Below are 24,524 nucleotides of genomic sequence, written 5' to 3' on the forward strand. Positions count from 1 at the left end.
CAGGTCAACCCAAAGCCTTCTGATCACAAACATGTGTTTTAAAGTGCTTTTGAAATACTGTGCTTAACTGGCCTGCAGTGAGATACAGACTAAGTTCTGGTCCCTGTCTCTGTGCCTTCCATATGTCATATTACCATATCCTACTTCAGGTAGTGATGATTAAAGTAAAAGGTATTTTGGAGATTCCCAGCCTTTGCCTTTAATTTTAAAGTTGTTTACCTTTGTTAGGAACCAAGACACTTTGTGGTTTGTGGGTCTTTTGTTTCGCCGGCATCAAAAAAGGAAGTATTTCCCTGATGCTATGTATTAGCCACTCTTGAGAGAATTATTCTGTATTCAGACTTAAAAGAGTTTACAGACATGTTTGCTTCCATGTGATGCTGTACTAGGGAAGTTTAAGTATACGTGTTTCTAGGTGGTGTTATTTTGTGATGTGGAGCTGTTGGGTCATACTAACTGTTGGTAAAGAGTGGTAGAAAAGGGGAGCCTGGCTGACTCTAGAGTGTGCGACTCTTGATCTCAAGAGTTGTGAGTTCCAGGCCCTTGTTGGGTGGAGAGATTACTTAAAAGTAGAATCTTTTTGAAGAAGGTTCAGCTAGGGGCGCCTGGGTGGCTCAGTGGGTTAAAGCCTCTGCCTTTGGCTCTGGTCATGATCCTTGGGTTCTGGGATCAAGCCCCGCATCGGGCTCTCTGCTCAGCAGGGCGCCTACTTCCCCCTCTCTCTCTGCCTCTCTGCCTACTTGTGATCTGTGTCTGTCAAATAAATAAATAAAATCTTTAAAAAAAGAAAAGAAAAGAAAAGAAAAAGGTTCAGCTAGAAACCACACTTTTCTTAGAATGTTCTCTTGATTAAGTATCTTAATGCCAGTTTGACTAGTAGGGTACTTGTCATTGTGACTTTGTCATCTCACAAACTTTATTGTTAAAAGTTTGCTTTCAGCTAAAACTATTTAATGCTATGATTGTTTTACTTCGCTTTCAAATTTTGCATTTTTTAAAAAAATATTGATAAAATTACCACTGAGGAATGTATGATTCTCAGGCAATTTAATACAATCCTTTTTCCTGAAGTACATTTCCTGTTATTTACAATGTTAAGCTTCTAAGGACACGTCACCTACAACGCAGACTGGCTTTCTGGGAGTGCTTTGTATTGTTTTGGTGGTGGCAAATGTTCCGCACTCCCTTACGTCCATTGTTTCTAGTACAAACAAGTAGTCCTATGATAGGAGGTAACTAAACTTAAGTTTGAAATGTAGTATCCGGTAACAATCCTTAAGTAAAATCTGGTACCCCCTTCGCTGGAATCTTCTGCAGAGAGCTTTGATAATCTACTTTCCCATCAGACTCTAATCAGAAAATTTTTTGTCCCGTAAAAGTCTCTGAGGTTAACAAAAGGGACAGGATCACAGGAAGGTGAAAGATCATAAAAGAGAAAATGAAACAGTGCTGTGGTTTGGTAAAAGACAATTCAGAAGTAACTCAAATTATGACCTTGTCAAAATGTTTTAGGTAGTAAAGAAGGTGCACCTTTCAGTTGGATACTTCATAGGGAGAAATATCATTAAATTTGTTCCCGATAAAATACAATCCGGTTTTATTCTGATTTACTGTCTTTTTAAATTACCCTATCCTTTCCTGACACATTTCATTGAGAATGCTGAAAGTAGAACATTCTTTGCCATATATGAAATCCTCTAGCACATGAAGTTGTGTGTTCAAGCCCTCTTTAATACTTTGGCTGTGCACCTGTGGGCAGGGTAGTCCCATAGTGGCCACCTCGTACTGAAGCTTGAAATGAACTCTCTTTGGGGGGCGTTCATTTGTTCTGTACGAGAGGACAGTCAGAGCTTGCATTTGTGATTATGATATTTCAGTGTGGAATGTTATTTTGGTGTCGATATGGGTTATATCTATCCGTAATAACCTTCATCTACGTGGGTTATATCTATCTGTAATAACCTTCATCACCCCGAAAAGAAACTCTGTACCTGTTGACTGCCCCGCTCACCCCTAACCCTGGCATCCATTAGCCTGCGTTCTCTTTCTTTGAATATTTCATATAAATGACGTAAATGGTCTTTTGTGACGAGCCTTTTTGATTTAACATGAGTATTTTCAAGGTTCATCCATATTCTGCATATACCAGTAATTCTCTTTTGTTGCCAAGCAATTCTCTGTTATTTGAATATGTCGCATTTGTCAGGTGATGGACATGTGGTTGTTTCTACATCTTGGCTATTATGAATAATGGTGTATGATCATTCCTGTATAAATTTTTGTGTAGACATATGTTTCCATTTCTCTTGGGTATATTCCTCGGAGTAGAATTGCTGGGTCATATTTTTTTTTAATATTTTATTCATTTGAGAGAGAGAGAGAGCATGTGCACAAGTTGGGGGGGGGTCAGTGGAAGGGGGAGAAGGAGAAGCAGACTGCCCACTAAGTAGGGAGCCCAGCGTGGAACTCTATCCCAGGACCCCAAGATCATGACCCAAGGTGAAGTCAGACACTTAACTAAGTGAGCCACCGGGTGCCCTTGTGTGTAACGTTTTGAGGAACTGCTAAAACTGTTCACAGCAGCCACACCGTTTTACATTCCCGCCAATTGAACGTTGGTTTCAGTTTCTTTACATCCTCATCAACACTTGTAGTTGTCTTTTTTTTTTATTTTAGTCGTGCTTCTGGGTGTGAAGTGGTAGCACATGAGATTTGCATATGATTTCTCCCATTCTGTGGGGCTGTCTTTTCACTTCCCTGTTGATGTGCTTTGAAGCCAAAGTTTTCAATTTTGACAAAGTCTGGTTATTTTTTCTTTGGTGACTTGTGCTTTTGGTGTCATGTCTAAAAAACCATTGCCTCACCAAGGCCATGGAGATTTACTACTATGTTTTTTTCTAAGTGTTTTTATCATTTTAACTTGGACATATTTGATCTATGATCCCCTCAGAGTTAATTTTTGTATAAGGTAGGAGATGGGGGTATGACTTTATTCTTTTACGTGGGGATGTCATGTTGTCCCGGCACCTTTTATTTATTTATTTTTTAAAGATTTTATTTATTTATTTGAACAGACAGAGATCACAAGTAGGCAAAGAGGCAGGCAGAGAGAGAGGAGGAAGCAGGCTCCCCGCTAAGCACAGAGCCCGATGCGGGACTCGATCCCAGGACCCTGAGATCATGACCTGAGCCGAAGGCAGAGTCCTTAACCCACTGAGCCACCCAGGCACCCCCGGCACCTTTTATTAAAGACTTATTGAATTATCTTGACATCTGTGTCAAAAACTAAGGGACCATAAATGTTAGAGTTTATTTTTGGATTCTGTTCCTTTGACCTGTATGTCTGTCCTTATGCAAGTATCACACTGTCTTGATTCCTGTGGTTTGGTAGGAGACTTCAAGATAGGGACATGCCAGTCTCTATACTTTAGTCTTTTTCAAGATTGTTTTGGCTGTTATGAATCCCTTGCATTTCCGTATGAGTACTTAGGTCTAGATTGTCAACTTCTGCCAAACACACACACATACACACACACACACACACGGACAAACCCACTAGGATTTTGACAGGATGTTTTATAGTTTTGTAATTATCTTTAAATGTTTGATTTTGAAACCAGCTGAATCCTCATATCTGCTTCTAAATTCATTCCACTGCAACATGTTATTGTAATGCAGTATGTGAGAGAACACCAACCTCGCATAGATATCTAATAGGGAAAGAGAGGAGTATTTTTTCTTTTTTTTAAGATTTTATTTATTAGAGGGGCGCCTGGGTGGCTCAGTGGGTTAAGCCTTCAGCTCAGGTCATGATCCCAGGGTCCTGGGATGGAGCCCCTCAGCACGGAGCCTGCTTCCCCCTCTTTCTCTCTCTGCCTCTCTGCCTACTTGTGATCTCTCTATCTCTGTGTCAAATAAATAAATAAAATCCTTTTTTCTTTTTTCTTTTTTTTAAGATTTTATTTATTAGAGCTCGCAAGCAAGGGGAAGGTCAAAGGGAGAGGGAGAAGCAGACTCCCCACTGAGTGCGGACCCTGATGTGGGGCTCAATCCCGTGACCCCAAGATCACCACCCAAGGGAAGTCAGGTGCTTACCTAACTGAGCTATGCAGGTGCCCCAGGAGTATTTTAACACCTTTTTCAGATAATTGTTTATATTCTTTGCTGCTCACCAGAACTCCGTAGGTGTTGGTAGTAGTGTCCCCACCATAGGTGGTCAGTTGCAGTAGCCCCTGAAATCATGTGGAAGAATTCTCTATTGTTACATTGAATTCCATCGCTTATTTTGCACTTTGCATGGATCATCTACCCATGACTTTGATTTTGTAAGGTCATATCTTGGTTATTTCGAAAAGAATGGTTTACTATTACACAGATCCTTCCACATTTTGATACATTTCAACATACAAACTTTTTTTTTTTTTTTAAGATTTTATTTATTTGAAAGAAAGAGCGTGTGCGAGTGAACCAAGGGAGGGGCAGTGGGAGAGAGAGACTCTCAAGCAGACACCCCATGAGCAGAGCCTGACCCTACTGGGGACTCAATCCCACCACCCCAAGATCGTGACCTGAGCCGAAACCAGGAGTCGGGTGCTTCACTAACTGAGCCACCCAGGCGCCCCAACATACAAACTTTTTAATCACATTTTTTTAAAAAGATTTTATTCATTTGACAGACGGAGATCACAAGTAGGCAGAAAGGCAGGCAGAGAGAGAGGAGGAAGCAGGCTCCTCGCAGAGCGGAGAGCCCGATGTGGGGCTCGATCCCAGGACCCTGAGATCATGACCTGAGCTGAAGGCAGAGGCTTTAACCCACTGAGCCACCCAGGTGCCCCTTAATCACATTTTTTAATACCACCATCAATCTCCTTAGGGAAAAAATGTAAATATTGGGAAGCTTTAAGCTCACCATGAGTGATGCAGATTCTCCAAAGTTCGAATTTCCTCCTGAGGGTTTGAATGGGATCATCGGCAAAGTGCTACACTTGTACTTGAAGTGAGTCTCCTTTCTTTCATTTCAAGAAGATGCCTGCCGAATGCAAACTATTTGAAATAATGATCGTTTATTGGCCATTTTTGCAAATAAAAGTGATGGTCTGTGATAAAAGTGGCTGTTTTCAGATCACTTCACAAACATGGCACACGTGCTTTGCTTCGAGACGACTGTCGCGCTCCGGTATGCGGCAGCGCCCTATATGTGCATCCTGTTTGGTCACACGGTATTGAAAAAGCGTGCTTAAGGGTCAAGACAAAATTAATTGTTTTTACTGCCTCCTCAAGGACACTGTTAAATGAAGACAGTTTGGTGTTTTCACGGCAGGTGCATGGTCGTGGAGAGAACAGTGCTTTCCCACAACCGTGCACAGCCACGGTCTGGATTCGTGCGGAGGGCCCTTGTACCACGTGGACGTGGTGGCAAAGGCTAATAATATCTTGGTAAGGCAGTGGAAATAGTTTTGACCTCATGAGCCCCCTGGAAAGGGCTCAAGGGACCCCCAGAGTGTCTCTGGCTCCACTTGGAGACTCACTGAACCACGGGACGCAGAACCTGGCCAGACCGCTCGCTGTGCCTGTGCAGAATTGAGTCAAGAGTGGCTGCATCGCAGATGCTGCCCAAGGAGTGTGGTCACCACAGGCTTAGACGACCCTTCTAGAAGAAGCCCTGTCACCTGGTAGGAGAGAGAGATGGTGAGGCAGAAAAGAACGTGCATGCTTGGGAACTGAAGGAGGCAGGGGAGCTAGCGGAGAATGTTGGGGAACCAGGAAATGAAGTTGGAGGTGGTCAGGGGCCGTGGGTGAGGCAGGGCCTTGCAGGAAGTTCAAGAGGTGGTTCCTTCGGAGCATAAGCAGTGGGTTACTAGAGTATGGGGAGACTTGGGGTACCTGAAGCCAGTGGACGTGGCCTCCGATTGTGGTGCAGTTTGGGGTGAGTGTTGTTTTTTGATCTGGTAATGATGAGGCTCCCAGAGATTAATAAAAACTTGCCATGGATGGCAGCATATCAGGACCTATCTGTGAGTAATGCAGTTTTCCCATACAAGCACGAGAATTGGGGTGTGGGGTGGGGATCTGAGTACCAACAAGATTATCACAAAATCAGAAACGGCCGTTTCTACCTGTGATTATGAAGTTGGTAATACCCAACACTTTTCTTACTTGAGGGTCTAAAATAAGGCATTGACAACTTCAGTATTGCCCATGGGTAAATTGTACTTGGTTATTGGAGTAAGTCAGAACTGAACTTGGACATGATTGTGCAGGTTAAACCATTTTCAGGTCTTGAGTGATCACCCTTGGGAGAACCTTTATTCTTAGTTCTAGAACTATTTATCATGAAGTACCAAAGTAATAAGCCTGGAGTGATATAGTGCAAACTCGTGAGGGCCTTCGTCATTAATTACTTGCTGGATTTAGAAATATAATTTAATATCAAACACAGAGGTCCTGGAATACTGTTTTAGTATTTCAATATTCTTTTTTTTTTTTTAAGATTTTATTTATTTATTGACAGAGAGCAATCACAAGTAGGCAGAGAGGCAGGCAGAGAGGGGGAAGCAGGCTCCCTGCTGAGCAGAGAGCCCGATGCAAGGCTCAGTCCCAGGATCCTGAGATCGTGTCCTGAGCTGAATGAAGGCAGAGGCTTAATCCACTGAGCCACCCAGGCACCCCCAGTATTTCAATATTCTTAAGTGTATATTGGGCCTCTGATTAAAAAAGAGTTCCATATAGGACATTGGAATTTGAAGACTAAATTGAGATTAATTTAGAACAGAAGCACTAGAAGCAGAAATCTGGCACTTTGAGGGCAAGGGAAGGCAGGGCAGTTTGAAGACCCTAATAAAAGCATGTCCTTTTTTTGGTAGGTGTCCCTCTTACCTCCCTGTCCCCTCTCCCTCATTTCTCTTTTTGTTGTGCTTATTCGTTTGCAGAAAGACTCCTCAGGGACTTTTGAAACGGAAATTGGTGTTTTAACAAGATATGTGATCCTACTTCTGGCAAGATCAAAAGTTGATTGTTAACTCTGCGGTGTCAGGGTAAATAATTTGTGCACGTGGAGATGAAATACCAGCTCTTACAGTTAATATAGTTTGATGAAATGAAAATGCTTTTCTAGGACTTCTATTTGATATAAATGCATCCAGCTGACATTTTGCTGGTTTTCAAATCTAAATCACATTCAGAATTTATTTTAAAGAGAATATTTTTAAATATAGGTTCTTCTTCTTCTTCTTCTTCTTTTTTTTTTTTTTTAAAGATTTTACTGATCTAGGGAGTCTGGGTGGCTCAGTTGGTCAAGCAACTGCTTTGGCTCAGATCATGATCCTGGAGTCCCAGGATCGAGTCCCATATGGGGCTCCCTGCTCAGCGGGAAGTGTGCTTCTCCCTCTGACCTCTCCCCTGTTGCGCTTTCTCTCTCTCTAATAAATAAAATCTTTAAAAAAAAAAAATTATTGGTATATGGGGGGGCAGTTTGAGCAAGAGTTTAAGAACAGAAGGAGGGAGAAGCAGACTCCCTGCTGAGCGGGGCGGCTGGATGTGGGACGTCATCCCAGGATTCTGGGATCATGACCTGAGCAGACGGCAGCTGCTTAACCACCTGAGCCACCCAGGTGCCCTGGTTCTTTTTATTCTTGTTCATGACTTGTATAGGTGCCTGAGTAAAAAACTAAGTGGCAAAATTCAACCACGGTGGCTAACCTCAAGGGGAGGAAGGCTTAAGATGACCTTGGCACACTGGACTCACCAAGGTCAAATGTGACTCTTTGTGACTGGAGGGTAAGTGGGAAAACACTGGAATCTCTGGTCCCCATGCTAGACAGGAGTTATACGTTGTAGGGTGACTCTCTGGCCAGGCTTATGTGGCCTTGAGTATCCCGGCAGGGGTGGGCCGGGCGGACGCCGGACTCTGGAGACCTGAGTGCTCTGCGAACGAAGTTTGGACTGGAATGTTACTGAGACGGCTATGGAGGAAAGGACAACCTGAAATGTCAAGTCATGAGGCGCCTGAGCTCTGTGGTCGGTTGAGCGGCCAACTCTTGGTTGCAGCTCAGGTCATGATGCCTTGTCCTGGGTTTGAGCCCCACATCCGGCTCTGCACTCATTATGGAGTCTGCTTCAGGATTCTCTCTCTCTCTCTCTCTCTCCCTCATCTCAGCCCCCATCCCAGCTCATGTACACATACTCTCTCAAATAAATCTTTAAAAGAAAGAAGTCTAAAGTCTTATGTTTGTGTTTCAGAAAAGGTCCCCTGAGTGCCTGCAGGTTGAGGACCCGGGTCCATTTTCCCAGCATGTTAGTTACCCAGCACTCCTTCGGACCGGCCAGTAGAGCAGTCTCTTCAGTCCTGGGTGTCACGTGTTGGGGAGCAGTGCCAGCTTAGAGGAGTGCTTCTTGGAGGTCGTGAGCTTTCCCTGAAATCACAGGCATATTTTCTGGGGAAGGAGTTGGCATCTGTCAGCTACCCAAAGGGCTTCATTCCCCCGAAAGATTGAGTTGCTAGAATGACGGGTTTGAGGGGACACTGTGGATTCAGTGTAATGTTACTTAGGTGATCATTAGATGTTCAAATCAGTCCCTACCATGTGCCAGACACAGTGTACTTAGCCACAGAGGCAGAGACAGTCCTGCTTCCTGCCCTCAGGGAGCTTCGTCTGGGGAGGGAGGCCCGGGAGACAGTACTGCTACTACTACTAATAGTTTTTAAAGCATTAGTGGTATGGGGCGCCCTTAAACACCGTGAGGTGCGTACTATTAGGATGGTGAAGATGATGCCTGTTTTGCAGATGAGGAGATGAACGACAAAAAGTTTAAATGGATTTGCCCAAGGTCAACAGTGAAGTAGCTGAGCCAGGATCTGAATTTCAGCCCTAGTCCAGAGCCAGCACTCTCTTTGGGCTGCTACCCAGATGATTGGGCTAAATGCTTCGAGAGAAATCCTCCAGGGGAGAAATCCTGCACAGGGGTGGAGAAAGGTCCCTAAAGAACTGTCATGAGAGCTGGAGTTAGCCAGGCAGAGGTGCGGGATCAGTGGGGTAGGAAGGACAGAGCCTTACCGTCCAAAGGAGCAGCATATGCCAAGGATGAGTGGATTTCGGCTCAGTGTGGCTGGACCTAGGAATGGTGACCGAGGCTCGAGGAATAGGATGTGACTGGGCAGGGTGGGGTTATCCGTGTGCCCGCTGCCTACCAAGAACAGCCTAGAGGGCCTTATTGTGCAAGTTTTAGACTTTGCCCTAGAAATGGAGGAAAGTCACTGATGGGTTTTAAGCAACAGATAAGATGATCGTCTACACCAGGATGGACAAACTTCTGTACAGAAATTGTAAATTATGTATTATATACTGTACTGTTGGCAGTAAAGTGATCTAGAGAAAAGAAAACGTCACTGGGAAGAGCACAAGGAAGAGGAAATACATGTATAGTGCTGCAGTGTCATTTATCGGAAAACCTGCATATCCGTGGACCTGCACAGTTCGCACCCATGTTGTTCTGGAGTCCATCTGCTGCCGCCTCCCCTCGGAGCAAGCAAGCGCTGTAGACAGTACATCAGTGAGTGTGGCCGTGTGCCGTGCAACCGTATTTACAGACACTGACATTTGAGTTTCATCCAATTTGTACATCATGAAATATTACTGATTTTTTTTTCAGCCAGTTGAAAATGTAAAAACCACTTGTAGATCCTGGGTTGTAGTTTGCTGATCTTCCTGGTGTGTATCCTCAAGAAGACCCTCTGGCAGCTCTGGGAGGGGGGTGGAGCAGTCAGGGAACGGAAGTGCCAAGACCAGCCGCGTACTGAAGTTCATGGGCCAAGGTGTCAGACACAGGTGCAGTATGGGCAGGACGCTGAGGCGGAGCTGAGAAGTGACAAGGGGGGAGTCGCCAAGACGAGATGTTAAGGAAAACTTACAGGTGGTTTGCATGAGGCCCTGAGTGAACAACTGTGCCCTGGGCTAAAGGGAGAAGGGGTACACCGGGATTTGGGGGGGACCACATTCGTTTGTGTACCTGCTAGATCTACCCACTCACCTTGCTTTCTGGCTGTAGAGGGCCTAGCAGCGACCCACACAGTTCCCATGGTCCTAGAGTAGGTGGCTGTGCCTGCATTTTGGCTGCCGGAGGGTGTGCTGCCCCTGGGTGGTCGTGTCACCTGTGGCTGTGCCCAGACACACCTTCCTGCTGCGGCGTTGTCTCCCTGCTGCCTTGGAAACAGGAGGTCGCAAGACCCGTGGGACCCTGCGCACTGACCCTGCTCGCTCCACCAGGCAGGGGTGCTAAGGACTCGTGTCTGTCTCCAAGGACGTTCCTTGCTTTGGGGAGACAGGGAATCGGGCTTCATCTCTAGACTACTTCTTTCCTATTTTTCTGGGTTTTTTCTTAAGTAGGCTTCACACCCATTGTGGAGCCCAAGGCAGGGCTTGAACTCATGATCCTGAGGTCAAGACCTGAGCCTAGATCAAGAGTCAGACCCTTGGGGTACCTGGGTGGCTCAGTCAGTTACGCCTCTGCCTTCGGCTCAGGTCGTGATCTCAGGGTTCTGGGATTGAGCCCCGCATCGGGCTCTCTGCTCGGCGGAGAGCCTGCTTCCTCCTCTCTCTGCTTGCCTCTGCCTATTTGTGATCTCTGTCTGTCAAATAAATAAATAAAATCTTTGAAAAAAGAGAGAGAGAGACTCTTAACTGACTAAGCCACCCAGGTACCTCTAGACTTTTTGTTTTTTTCTTTCTTTTTTTTTAAATATTTTATTTATTTATTTGACAGAGATCACAAGTAGGCAGAGAGGCAGGCAGAAAGAGGAAGGGAAGCAGGTTCTCTGCTGAGCAGAGAGCCCGATGCAGGGCTCGATCCCAGGACCCTGGGATCATGACCTGAGCCGAAGGCAGAGGCTTAACCCACTGAGCCACCCAGGCGTCCCTAGACTTTTTCATTGTACATAATTGCTACCAAAATATGTGAAGTGTGTTTTTATAAAAGATATTGTTTTCTTAATCCAGCCATGTTTCTGGATGACTATTATCCTAAAATATTGGACTACACACAAAATGGACATAGCTTCCATTTCTTAAACTGTGGAAGTCTTTTTGGTAGGCAGCGAAGTCTATACAAGTAGGATGTTCCCTGTACCCTTAAATGGCGTAGAGTGGCACTGTCCATCAGGAATACAATGCAAGGCATCTAGGGAATTTAAAATTTTCCAGTAACCACATAAAGCAATAAGAAGGAATAGTTGAAATAATTTAAGTATATGTTTAATTTAGCCCAGTAAGTCCAAAATATTATTTCAGTGTATGTTGAATATTTTTTATATTGTCACTTTTTTTAATGCAAAGCTTTGATATCTTACATGTTCTACATTATGTATGATGCGTCTCAGGACCAGCCACGTTTCAAGTGTCCACTGCCCACTGGCTCCCCACCGTGGGACAGCACGGAAGTAGGGAGAAGGGAATTGGTGGTCATAAGTGGGTCATTGTAGAGTCTTAAAGAACTTTTGAAGAAATAATTTTTATAAGTAACCATTTGTGCTGATAACTATCTCTTTTCATTTTCCTGATTTCTTATTACTCATTTTGATGAGTCTTAAACTATGTGCTTTTTAATAAATTAAAGATTGTGTTGTAATTTGAGAATTTATCTCATTAGCTTTTTCCCTAACCCTTTTCCTCCCTGGACCTGGGGCTTCTCTCCACTTTTGGCCACATGTGTAGCAAAATTCTTTCTTCATTGTTGCTGAACACTGAATTTCCTGCAGTTTATCATGTCTGTCCCTGCCTTCCGGCTCTGCTGTGTCTTTGAATCATCCCAGGGAAGTGGATCTCCTGTTTTAAAACTCTTCAGGGAGATAGTTTCATAGCCTTTCTTGGCAGAATTTTGTTTTTCTTTTAGTTTAATAACTCTGACAGTTAATAAAATTCTTCCATTTATGTAACTCAAATCTTTATGTTTTATTATAAACTTACCTCTTGTATTCTCCGTGGCGTACGTTTGGTAGATCATGCTTGGCAGTAGTGGGCACCCGGGAAGTATTTGAATGAGGAATAACTATGAACCAGCTTTGCTCGGTCATTCTGTCTTATGTTTGTTGTAATAATAATTACACCTTCATTTTTTTCTCACCTAGCATCTATTTTTAAAAGTCAGGAAGGGGGTGTGAGAAAGAATGAGATGATGTCAGCTCTGGTTAACTCATAGGAACAAATGAGATAATTCATAGGAAAATGTACAAACTCTTAAAACGGTATCTGGCTCGTAGGTCCTGGTGAGCAATTGAATTTTGGATTCTCTGCATCACATGCCTTCATCTGACTCTGATGGAGATGTTGTAGGGATGGGTTCACGTATCAAGATCATGGCTAACACGGAACATACAAGGATTCTTCATGTGCCGCCTTATTAAATTAGAATGGTGAGGTCAATGTATTTTTTACAGGAGGCTTCCTTGGTGACCCTGATGTATATGCCTGTCACCTCACCCCCTCAATAAAGCAACAGCCTGCCGTTAACAGAACCACTCATCTTTCCCTGAAGTGGGTGCCGTTCTTGAGTAAGCATCTAATTGGCATTGCGTTTCGTGTAGAGAACACATTGGTGAACCTTCATACAGTTCATTGTTATTCTAGCCTTTTCTATGACGATCTGTTCAGGTTGCTTTCCCTTTATAACTGCACCTTCTGCTGTTTGCAGACTGGGTTGCTCTGTCAATGTCCTTCCTCTTGGTGGTTCCCAGAGAAAGACCTTCCTGGAATTCACACCATGTCCCTATGACACTCTTGAATCCACAGAATGCCACAGAGATGACAGTGGGCCGGTGCCAGGCCTTACTCCTTCAGAGATCAGCAGCTTCTGCTTTTGTGTTCTGTGGAGCGACAAGGAACACGTGGGCGTGCTAGGCGAGGAGGACGTGTGGGCGATGGAAGGCCCAGCCAGCCCAGCTGAGGCTCGCTACCCCCCAGTGCCACCAGGGAGGGAGTGACTGCCAGACCAGCAGAGGGCCCAGCTGAGCCCCGCCTCGGTTGTAGAATTCGAGAACAGAGGACGTGGCTGTCCGTATTAGCCACTGAGTTTTGGGGTGGTTTGTTACATAGCAGTGGATGACGGAGCAGTTGGTAGTTCACTGCTGGCGAGTGGGATATTTTTATACTTCCTGCCTTTTTTTTTTTTTTTTTTTTAAGTAATCTCTACACCCAGCTTGGGGTTCGAACTCAAAATCCTGAGATCAAGAGTCATACATACTCTCCACCAACCGAGCCAGCCACGTGCCCCTGTCACGTTATTTTGAGGTTTGAGCTGAAGTACTTGTTAGTATCTTTCATTTTCTTAGATTACAGATTAATTTATTAGCTGTAATTATTGAATGCCTTTGTCTCCCAAGCTGATTATTTTAGTCTTAAGAGCAGTTAATAGTATTACTACAAATAGGGACATTCAGCAAGAACTTACGATGTACCAGCTTTTCCACGCGTATTTTTTCATTGAAACCTCACAGCAATCTGGAAGGTAGGGACTGGTATTATCTCCAGTTTACAAACAAGGAAACAGACTCAGGAAAACTGCCTGCGGTGACATAGCTAATCACCATACTGTTCCACTTAGTGAAAAATAGTAAATGTCTTCCTCTTTTTTATACTTTCCTAAATCAACTTTTATTGATGTATAATCTACATATAATAAAGTATGCATTTCAAGTGTAAAGTTACATGAGTTTTGATAGATTTACTCACCAGTGCAACCATTACGCCAGAATACCAAATATTTCTATCACGCCAGAACATTCCCTCGTAGCCCACCCCCACACCCAGGCAAGCATCAATCTGCTTCCTGTCACTGTGGATTGACTTTCCTTGTTGTACAGTTTCATATAGATGGAATCATACAGTGAATACTCTGTTTGGCTGCTTTCAAAAAACGTGATAGTTTTTAGGTTGATCCGGTTGTCATATGCCTAAGTGGTTTCTTTTTAATCGCTGAGTAGTAGTCCCTCGTATGGCTACACCATGGTCTGTTTCTCCTGTCGCCTGTGAATCTTTGTTTCCAGTATTTAACTACTAAGAGCAAAGCTGTGAGAACCTTTTTTTTTTTTTTAATTTTTTTTTTTTTTTTTTTTTTTTTTTTTATTGGACAGAGAGACACACAGCAAGAGAGGGAACACAAGCAGGGGCAGAGGGAGAGGGAGAAGCAGACACCCCGCTGAGCAAGGAGCCCGACACAGGGCTCGATCCCAGACCCCGGGATCATGACCTGAGCCAAAGGCAGATTCTTAACAACTGAGCCACCCAGGTGCCCCGTGGAAACCATTTCTTACCCTTTGTGGACACGCAGTCATTTGTCTTTGGTAAATACCTCGGACTAGTGTCGCACAGGCCACATGTATGTAAGTGTATAATTTTGTTGGAAACTGCCAAACTGTTTCCCAATAGATCTGTACCATTTTACACTCCCACCAGCAACAGACGAGAGTTCCAGCCTCCCTGATGCTCCGTATCCTCGAACGCTTTAACCTCAGCCATGCTAATGCTATGGTGGTGGTTTTGTTTGAATTGTCCAGTGAGTGACTAGGGAGGGGAGCAACTTTTCCTTTACTTGTTGGTAATTTTTAGAGTTTTGTGAGGTGTCTGTTCGAGTCTTCTTGCCTCTTTTATTGGGTTCCTTTTGAGTTATTTTGAATAGCAGACTCAGAAAGGTGCTCAGTGGTTGCGGTGGGCTGGGGAGTGCCCAGGGGAATGGAGGGGAAGGCCGACAGGTATGGGGTTCCTTTCTGGAGTGATGAAAATGTTTCAAAATTGGTTGTGGTGAGGACGGCACAGCCCTGTCGATATACTAAAAAGTTAATTGTGCTCTTTAAGTGGTTACATTATATAGTATCTGAATTCCATCATCATGAAGTTGTTTAAAATAGAAAGGCAAAACAAGTGTCTTCATCTCCTGGGGTGGCAGCGAAGGGCTCCGCAGATGGCAGGCTGTGACAGGCCTTCATCATCTCACAGCTCTGGGCTCAGAAGCATGAAGTCGAGGTGTGGGCCGGGCCCTGCCCCCTTGCAAGGTGCACGGGAGGGTCTGTTCCAGGCCTCTCTCCTTGGCTTGGATATATTTAAATGTTTCAGAGGCGCCATTCATCAACCGCATGGAATGGAGTAAAGCAATAGAAACCATGAATGTGTTCTCGGCTATTTCAGGGGGAGGATTTAGAGGAGAGCTGGGGAGAAATGGGCTTCAAAACATGAGGAGCCAGAAGAGCATTTGCAGGAATAAGAGGCGGGCACAGCAGGTGATCTCTGAGGTTAGGCAGGGCCTCGGAAGCACAGCTGCGCCCCAGTGCCTGGCTCTTCTTAAAAATTCTTTAAATACTTAGGACGTGAGCTGCTGGCAGGAACTAGAGGCTGTGGGGACATCCTGGAGGCTGGAAGAGAAAAGTGACCTAGAGTGATCTGTTAAATTTGAATTTTGTTTCCTGAGGACAGCGCTTCTTAAGTTTTAGGGTGCAGTGGAAAGGGGCGGTGCGGGGGTAGAGCTTGTTAATACTCCCAGAGGGTTTGGTTGGGACCCGAGGATTTGCATTTGTAGTAGGTCACCCTGGGATGCTGCTGGTGGAACCACATTTTCACTGCTCCTCTCTGGAGAGGCTTCCTAAAGCCTTGGGACGGCGGGGGTGAGGGGTGGGGGGGCCTGGAAAGACCAGAGATTGAGAATAGCTGTTAACCGACAGGACTGCAGGGTTTGTCTGCGGCAGAGCTCAACAGGCTCACCAAAGGCAAATGATTAGATTGAGATCAGAGGATGTTTTCAAGGAGCCCAGAGAAAGGAAATTGGAGGATAGACCAGATAGTAGTGAACAGTGATTTATCTCGGGGCAAGGAAGTGAAAGGTGGTGGAGATTGGAGAGTCAGGATATGATCGTTGAGAGTCGTGTATTTCTGACCTTTGTGACTGCCGCCTTATAACTTGATTATTCGAAGTCTGGTCTGGTGTTCTTTCTTTAAGAACAGTGTTGCTGTCTGGGCGGCTCAGTGAAGCGGCTGCCTTCAACTCAGGTCATGGTCTCCGGGCCCTGGGATCGAGCCCCACATCGGGCTCTCTGCTCAGCAGGGAGTCTACTTCTCCCTCTGTATGCGCGCTTCCCCCCGCCCCCAAATAAATAAAATCTTTATTTAAAAAAATAAAAACCGTGCTGATCATGGCTCAGTATATTAATTTCATGACCTGGTGGATTACAGCCCCTGGTTTGACAGTGTTGCTTCCAGAGATGTCCTGGACAGGAGTCAGAAAGTAAGGGTGCTGGGAGAATGTGCCGTCCTGCTTGGGATTGGTGCGAGGGAGGTTGCGAACGACGGGGAGTCTTCTGGGAGGGGCAACCGGCCGGTGTTTCATGGTATGCGCACGAGCTGGCATGGAGGGAATTATCGGTGGCAATTCCGGTAACGCTTTGAAGCTAAACCATCTTATATATGTGGACGGCAGGGTCCCGTAAGGTGATGTGGAGAATTTGAGGTGAAAAGGAACGCAGTCCTCGGAATGGATTGTGTCCCAGATACATCACACTGTTCCCAGTGGACCCTTGCGCCAAATGATTTGACAGACTAGTTGGTAGATTGAAACCTACTCCTCCCCATTATGTCCCAGTGAACAAGGAACGTGTCAGCTGTTCCATAGAGTGCTGGTTGGGGGAGGGGAGGGAGAGGTAATACATGAAAATAGTGTGGGTTTTTAGAAGAATAATCATGGGGCACCTGGGTGGCTCAGTGGGTTAAGCCTCTGCCTTCTGCTCGGGTCATGATCTCAGGGTCCTGGGATCAAGCCCCACATTAGGCTCTCTGCTCAGCAGGGAGCCTGCTTCCTCCTCTCTCTCTCTCTCTCTCTCTCTCTCTGTATGCTCCTCTGCCTACTTGTGATCTCTGTCAAATAAGTAAAATCTTCAAAGAAAATAATCATGACAACTAGTTTAGAATTAATCTGAAAGCTCTTAAAATGTTGTCTGTACAGTGCCTGTTTTGCAGCAGTCACGAGTGTGAGCGGTTCGGTCAACAGCCTTGCAAGTGTGTCTTGCGAAGTGAAAATACCAGGTGTGGGCGCCTGGGTGGCTCAGTGGGTTAAGCCGCTGCCTTCGGCTCAGGTCATGATCTCAGGGTCCTGGGATCGAGTCCCGCATCGGGCTCTCTGCTCAGCAGGGAGTCTGCTTCCCTCTCTCTCTCTCTGCCTGCCTCTCTGCCTACTTGTGATCTCTGTCTGTCAAATAAATAAATAAAATCTTTTAAAAAAAAATAAATAAAAAAAAAAAAATACCAGGTGAACAAACTTACTGGCCATATTATCCTTGGCAAGAAATAAGTAAATGCTGTGTTTACCTGGTAGATGTTTAGAAGAAACTTACTAAAAATGATCTGTAGGATTTTTTTAAAGTTAAGGTGGTTTTTAGTCTGGCGGAAGAATATTTGTGGGCTGCTGGGATATATTGTTTCCATGCCTTTTTGGTAATGTTAGCCTAAAAGGAGTGATCCGTGCCTCTCTCTGCAGTGATAACAGGCATCGGGTAAGAGCTGCCTTTCGGTTTGTTTCCGATCACTCCTGTATTGTCTTCAGCATTTCTTCAGAGAGTTGATCTGGAATTTGAAATCCCCTCAGGTTATACTAATTTATGAGCCTACTGAGAGAGAGGATGAAACACCTTCAGGAAATAACTAGTCTTCCAGAATCTGAATCTGATGAATGCAAAGGCCACAGTAAACGTGTGAGATTATCATGGGGAAGGGGCTTGTTAACTGTGATCAAATACAGAACATCCTTGGCACCTCGTCATCGGTACATCGGTGCACTCGTCACTAACGCGAGCAGGGCACTAACAGTGGCCCTCGCAGCTGCAGGTGAACGGCACAAAAGCCTGACCTAAGAGCCAAGCTGCTGCTTTAGAGGACGATGGTATCCCCAAAAGCCAGAAATGGTTGGAACCAGGACTGGGAACATGAGGAACAGTGGGATTTGTGGACTAAGAGTAATAGGAAGACTTCAGCGCTGGTTGTTTAATAGTTCTGCTTTTTAATGGAAACAGCCAAATGCCCGGCTGTGTCCTGTCAGCAAATGTACTCTTCCTGTCCCTTCTTAATTTAAATAATTAATGATCTCCCCTTAGGGGAGAGACCCAGGGGAGGCCCAGGCTTCTCCGCAGTCCTGCCTCCCCTAATGGATGGTCCCTTTCTCCTAGGACCAAGCTGATTGAGAAAGCCAGTTTTCTCCCTAAAGACGGGGCTTTTTTTTTTTTTTTAAAGATTTTATTTATTTATTTGACAGACAGAGGTCACGAGTAGGCAGAGAGGCAGGCAAAGAGCAAGAGGAGAAAGCAGGCTCCCTGCTTAAACCGGCTTATTAATTCATTAATTTCTACGTGTGCGGGGCCTGCCTTCGTCGTGAAAACGTGCCACCTGCCAGCTGCCCTCTCGCGGGCCAGAGGAAGGCAGCCGCAGCCTAAACCCCGGGGCAGAAGGTTCCTGGTACAAACCTCACTCCCTGAGGATCTTTTGGGGTGGTGGTGTTGTCGTTGTTGTTTTTAAAGATTTTATTTATTTGACACAGTGAGAGAGGGAACACAAGCAGGAGGAGAGGGAGAAGGAGAAACAGGCTTCCCGCTGAGTAAGCCCGACGGAGGGCTCGATCCCAGGACCCTGGGACCATGACCTGAGCCGAAGGCAGATGCTTAATGACTGAGCCACGCAGGTGCCCCCTATCCTGAAGATCTTGGGAGCTGGCAGTTCAGTGAGACGCAGCAAGCGTGTGGAGCTTGTGTTTAAAATTCACTGTGCTCTGAGGGGCCGCCCGACCGGCTCAGTCAGAAGAGCGAGCGACTCTTGATCTTGGGGAGTAGATTCAAGCCCCACTCTGGTGTAGAAATTACTTAGAGATAAAATGGTGAGGCACCTTGGGTGGTGCAGTTAAGCGTCAGCTCAGGTCACGATCTCAAAGCCATGAGATCGAGCCCCGTGTCGGGGTCCACGCTCAGCTGGGAGTCTGCTTGAGACTCTCTCTCCCTGTCTCTGCCCTTACCCTCCACCCCCCGCCCCGTGCTCGCTCACGCATGCACACACGCTCTCACTCTCTCAGATAAATAAATCTTTTAAAAACATAACACCTTTGAAAATTGTGCTCTGAGAATGCATAAGAAAAGAAAGGGACCGGGGTGAGATATGGGAGGACCACTTCCGTCATTTCTCAGACTGTTCTTGTGCTGTCTGTATGGAGTGCCCTAGTCCCTACCGTCCTTGAGTAGGAAAATCAGGTAACAAAGAGGTGAGAACTTAGGGCTCCAGCTCTTGGTTTCTTAGCACATGGGCTCAATGATGAGCAGTGATTTTGTGAAGTCCACAACATTTCTTAATTGTCTTCTTTGTGCCAGACATCACGAGGCCTTTGATACTGAATTTTGAGACAGGATCTCTGCCTTCAAGGAGTTTTTTAAGTGAAGACTGCTGTTCCATATTCTCAGGTTCCCCCTTAAAAAGCTGTACCTGGTTACATTTCTAACAGCCATATATGAAAGAGCCCAAAGAAAACCCGTTTTACTATTTTCTGTATTAGAATTGATATCCACATTTCAGGGATGCCAGAGCAAATTAGCTTCACTTAGCCCTAATTTGGATTGTGTTTCCTTTTAACAGAATATACGATGCGCTTATTGGTCAGTAATATTTGTCAGTGGGACAAAAGCATTTAATTCGTAGTAGCTTAATTTCTTAAATTCCTCTCATATAAAGCAAATTCATGAAATTTATTTCCTTTTTGAAATTGCCCAGAAGTTAATTAAAGGAGTGTGTTCCGATCGAGTACTCTCCGTCTCCTCATCTTGTTAGAGGTGGGGGGGGTTGGTAAAATAGTAGCATTAAATTTTTTGTTCCGTTTTTATGCCGATACATACTGAGCTTTTGCTCTCTCTTACAGGGAAATCCTCATTGACGATTCAGTTTGTTGAAGGCCAATTTGTTGACTCCTACGACCCAACCATAGAAAACAGTAAGTATTGTTTTGAAGGGTTTATAAACTGAGAAGCCCGCATTCTTCACACAAACAGCCATTGTGTTCCTGGAGGCTTCGATGGCAGGGCTTACTGGGGTAAACCTTACAGATCTCCAACTGGGGTCCAAAAAAGCTTCCAAAAGTTTGATCCACTTCACACTAAATGGGTTTTTATTCACTGTCCGGATCCCGCCATCTAGAAATTGTTATTCCGCTCCGTAGGAATCCAGTCCTACAGTGAACTTCGTATCCCAGACTCCTGCTTCAGGAAAACAAGAATAGAGAGCACAATCTTTTTTTCTCCCCTCCTTCTCAACAGTAGCTCTTTTTAAGGATTCCAAGCTTGAAAAGAAAGGATGAAAAAACTCCAGATCCTTTGTACCTTACCCTTAGGGAATCGTGAGCCGTTCCCCCATCCCGCACCCCTAACCCCTTCTAGCCCTGACGACTTGAAAGAAGGCTGTGGAGAAGTGAGCTCTTCTGGGATGGAGAGAGCAGTTGGGGCATGAAACAGAGATGGCTCCAAAGTCTGTTGACATTTCAGGCCCTACGCAGAAGAAAAGCACCAGAGAACAGGACCAGCCACAGCCTTTACCTTGTCCACTTCCAATCCGTGGTTCTGAAATCTTGCCAAAGGATCCTAGGACTGTGAGAGTCTTGATTCTAGGATCATTAAGCATTTCATCCAAGAACCTGGTTTGTTGGAAGCTGGTCTTATTTCAGGTGATCATAAAACCCTAAATAGACCCAAGAACCAGTCGTCTCAGATTCTTGATGCCTGGACTTAACCCAGGATTTGTCACCAGGAAGATGACACATTTGAACACAGGATTCTTCCAAACCTGATGCACGAATTAGACACGAAGCAGCTTAACAGTAGGTTTCATAAACTTCAACAGCTAGATTTGTGGACCTCACCTGCCCAGAGCTTGCAAGAGAGACTTCAAAAGAGGCTCACAACAGGGTGTGGAGCAACTACGGCCTGTAGGCCAGAAAAACACACTGCCTTTCTGCGCAGCGCACGCGCAAAGAATGGTTTTTATTTTTTTTTTTGAATAATTGAAAAAGTCAAAAGAAGGATATCTGTAACCTGTGAAAGTTACATGAAGTTCACATTTCTGCGCCCGTAAGTAAAGCCTTATTGGAACACAGCCGCGAGTTCATTCACCGTGTCTGTGGCTCCTTCCGCTCTGCAACAGCAGAGTTGTTGAGTACTTGCGACACAGGCTTTTTGACCTTTACGGGAAGCCTTTGCCCTCCTCTGACTTGAGAATTGCAGCTCTCCGGCCATGTCCCGGTACGCTGGTGGCAAGGAAGGACGCACAGCGGTTGCTGACCCGACTCTGGGGAGACCAGGGTTTGAAAGTGAGCTCTGCTGGAATCTGGAGAGGAGGAGTCCCGGCGCCATACAATCCTGTGTTGATTCGCTGAGGACCGTCCCCTGGAGAAGAATACGTGTGCCGGCGGAGGCGCGGGCTGATTTGAGCACTGCGTGAACCAGTTTGGTTACCTCCGTTGCAATAGAACACAAGAAAATTGCAGTCATGGCCTTAAGCTCTGCAGTCATGGCCTTAAGTAACTATTTGGAATTGCGTCCCCTAAAAGGGGTAAGGCTCGTTTGGTTCTTGGGTTCAGACAATAATAGAATGCAGCTTTCTTGGTAAGCCCTGCTCACACACGTGGTTATTGTAATTGTGTGTCCTTGTGCTACTTTGGGTCGAGGTGTTGAGGTGGAGGGAGAGTCGTGGTGCTGTGTAGAGATTTCCTTTGTATGTAACTAATCGGTCCAGTGAGCATCCGGCTTGCTCAACTTTGATATTATCTTAGAAATTGAATGAGGTGACCCTACTTGGAAGGCTGTCAACACCATCTTTTTTTTTTTTTTTTTTTAATTTTATTTATTTAACAGAGATCACAAGTAGGCAGAGAGGCAGACAGAGGGTGGGGGAAGCAGGCTCCCTGCTGAGCAGAGAGCCCGATGTGGGGCTCCATCCCAGGACCCTGGGATCATGACCTGAGCCAAAGGCAGAGGCTTAACCCACTGAGCCACGCAGTTGCCCCTGTCAACGTCATCTTTAATTGTGTGTTTAATGCTTTCTACACAATACTTGGTGTTCAGTAACAAAGACATTTTCAGCTCAAAAATGGATTAAGAATATTTATTAAATTCTTCAGGCAGGAGCAAAAATGAATATCAGAATGTATGAATCCCTTAAAAGCTCATGAGGCATATGCAGGCCCGTTTCTGTTTACCGTGCTTCTGACCATTTAACCCAGGCAGAAACCCTCCGCTCTCTCCTCCGCGGTTGGGTCAAAAACACTGTTCAGCGATTACAGGGAATGAGAAATGGAACGGTTCTCGTAAGCCTGTTGCTAACAAATGACTGGACGGTTTTAAGGTTTTAAAAAGCTCCATGCACTGTAAATCTGGAAATAATCCGGTCATTATTTTACACTTAACGTTTTAACTTAGAATAAATGGTTCATAGCGGACATGGAGTGGGGACACAGCTCTGAACGCATCACCACGAAAACAAAACTTCTGGAACTGTGTCATCTTTGAGAATGGGATACAAGAGAATAACATCCGTAAAACCACGAATTTTCTAATTTGGGGAAATTTTTATACCAAAAATACAGTGTATGCCAGTGCGACATTCTGTGTCATTAATCTGACAACTCAATACAAACCAAATTGCTGTGGTGAAATTTAGTAGCAGTAGTTTATAAATTAAGGACAAATAGCAATTTACAGCTTCTGCCATCTCAAAGGTGGTACTGTTGATGCACTAATAAGCCTTCTCAGAAAATTGGAAAATTCTAATTAGGAGCTTTGCGGCATTATCAAGCATTGCATGGTGGGTGGGCTTCTCGGTAGGATATGAATTAGGAGTCCGGATACACTTCAGTGACACAAATCTCACTTTATGAATTCCAGATTCTAGAAATCTATTACCTTGCTTATTTTTAGCAGGCTTTACCAGTAAGTAGCTATTAGGCTGCTTAGGGCAATTTCAGGATTTTCGGTTGGAAATTGGATTAATTTCTCTAGTGATTGAGAAAGGGAGGAGGAGGGTGAGCGGGTCCAGGAAAATGAAGCGAGGAGAGAGCCGGCTTCCCGCTGCGGCGAGAGCCTGGACTTGGAGCGCACAGAAGAATTGGTTCCTGGTTTATGGAACTGACAGATCTCTTATTACACGTCCCTTTCTTTCTATAGTAATAAGAAGAGGCAGTTTTCCATGACAGATGGAAGGACCTCGATTTCATTTTACTGCTGTGCGTTGGAGGATTTACATCCTTTTTATGGGCAAGAATATACTAAAACATTGATTAACAATTTTATTTCTTATATCCTTTGTACAATTACATGCCCTCCCTGTTTTACGCTGCGCTCATGGCCAGTATTTCTCACATCTCCTTGGCTGAATCTTCATCTTCCGGACCTGGCAGCGCAGGGCGCCCGTGGGCTCTGGCGTCAGGCTCGGGCTTTCTCTGCGCTTGGCCATCAGCGATCTGCCCGGCTCTCCAGCACCCCCTGCCCAAACTCTTCTTTATTTCGCTGCCCTCGCTTCCTCTTCGGTTCAGGCTTCTTCGTGCCTGTCCTCCCTCATCCCCAGTGCTCCTCCCACAGGCTTTCCTGACTTGGTAAATACCAATTCAGGCATCTCCTTGCTCAGGCCGAAAACCTTGGAGTTGTCCCACCTCTCCCGTTTTCACACCCTGCTTCCAGCCAGTCACAGATCCTTCTGGGCTCTACCTTTGAACTACACCCAGAATTCCACCCTGGCTTTCCTCTCCTCTCCTCTCTGCCCCGCCGATCCAGACCGATCCAGACCACCATGGTCATCTCCAGATCCCGAGTCTATACGGGCGCTGTATTACGGGTTCCCGCCAGTGGCCTTGCGCACTCTTGCCTGTTTCCATCATCCGTAGCAGGGCTGGAGCGATCGCTTTAAAATAGAAATCAGACCAGTTTACTCGCCGCCTCAGAGCCCTCGCTTTCCCATACAGTGACAGTAAAACTCTTGCAGTCCTTACCATCTCCTGTAAGGTCTTCTGCCTCCTCCCAACCTGGTCACCAACACTCTCTCAGCCTCCGCTGCGCCGACCTCCCTGCTCTTCCTCGCTGCACGTGGTCACTTGCTGGTCGACCTCCGCCTGGGTGCTCCTCTCCCACAGAGGATGCCTGACGGCATCTGGGTCCACCGTCTGTCCCCAGGGCTGGAAGCTCACTGAGGTCAGTCGCAGCATTTCGAGAACACCCAGAGCTGTGCTCCCTGGGGCGGGGTGGGGCTGGGGGTGGGGCTGGGGGTGGGGGAGGTAGGTACTCAAGAAATAGCTCTTGCGCGAATGAATGATGTTTTCACAGCAGTTACGTCCTACTTCGTAACCACGGTTCCTTAGTTCTGTTGCTCACTGTGGTTACTTCCCTAATTTTCGCCAAGACTAAACTGCACATTTTGGGCTTACCTCACTGAGGTAAGTTTGAGCACGGGAGTGTCGTGACTGCCTCTTGGCGGACAGTGATGGAA

At 45.6% G+C, this 24,524-nt stretch overlaps 1 protein-coding gene across 1 annotated transcript in view; it reads left to right on the top strand.

Moving 5' to 3' along the window:
• RHEB (Ras homolog, mTORC1 binding) overlaps positions 1-24,524 on the top strand; it is a 41,908-nt gene that overhangs the window by 1,978 nt on the left and 15,406 nt on the right. The window contains exon 2 of the mRNA XM_059396074.1: positions 19,918-19,989. Within this exon, the coding sequence (XP_059252057.1) occupies positions 19,918-19,989 (72 nt within the window). The remainder of the gene's footprint in view (positions 1-19,917; positions 19,990-24,524) is intronic.

The sequence above is a fragment of the Mustela nigripes genome, chromosome 4 (genome assembly GCF_022355385.1).
Source record: "Mustela nigripes isolate SB6536 chromosome 4, MUSNIG.SB6536, whole genome shotgun sequence".
Lineage (NCBI taxonomy): Eukaryota > Metazoa > Chordata > Mammalia > Carnivora > Mustelidae > Mustela > Mustela nigripes.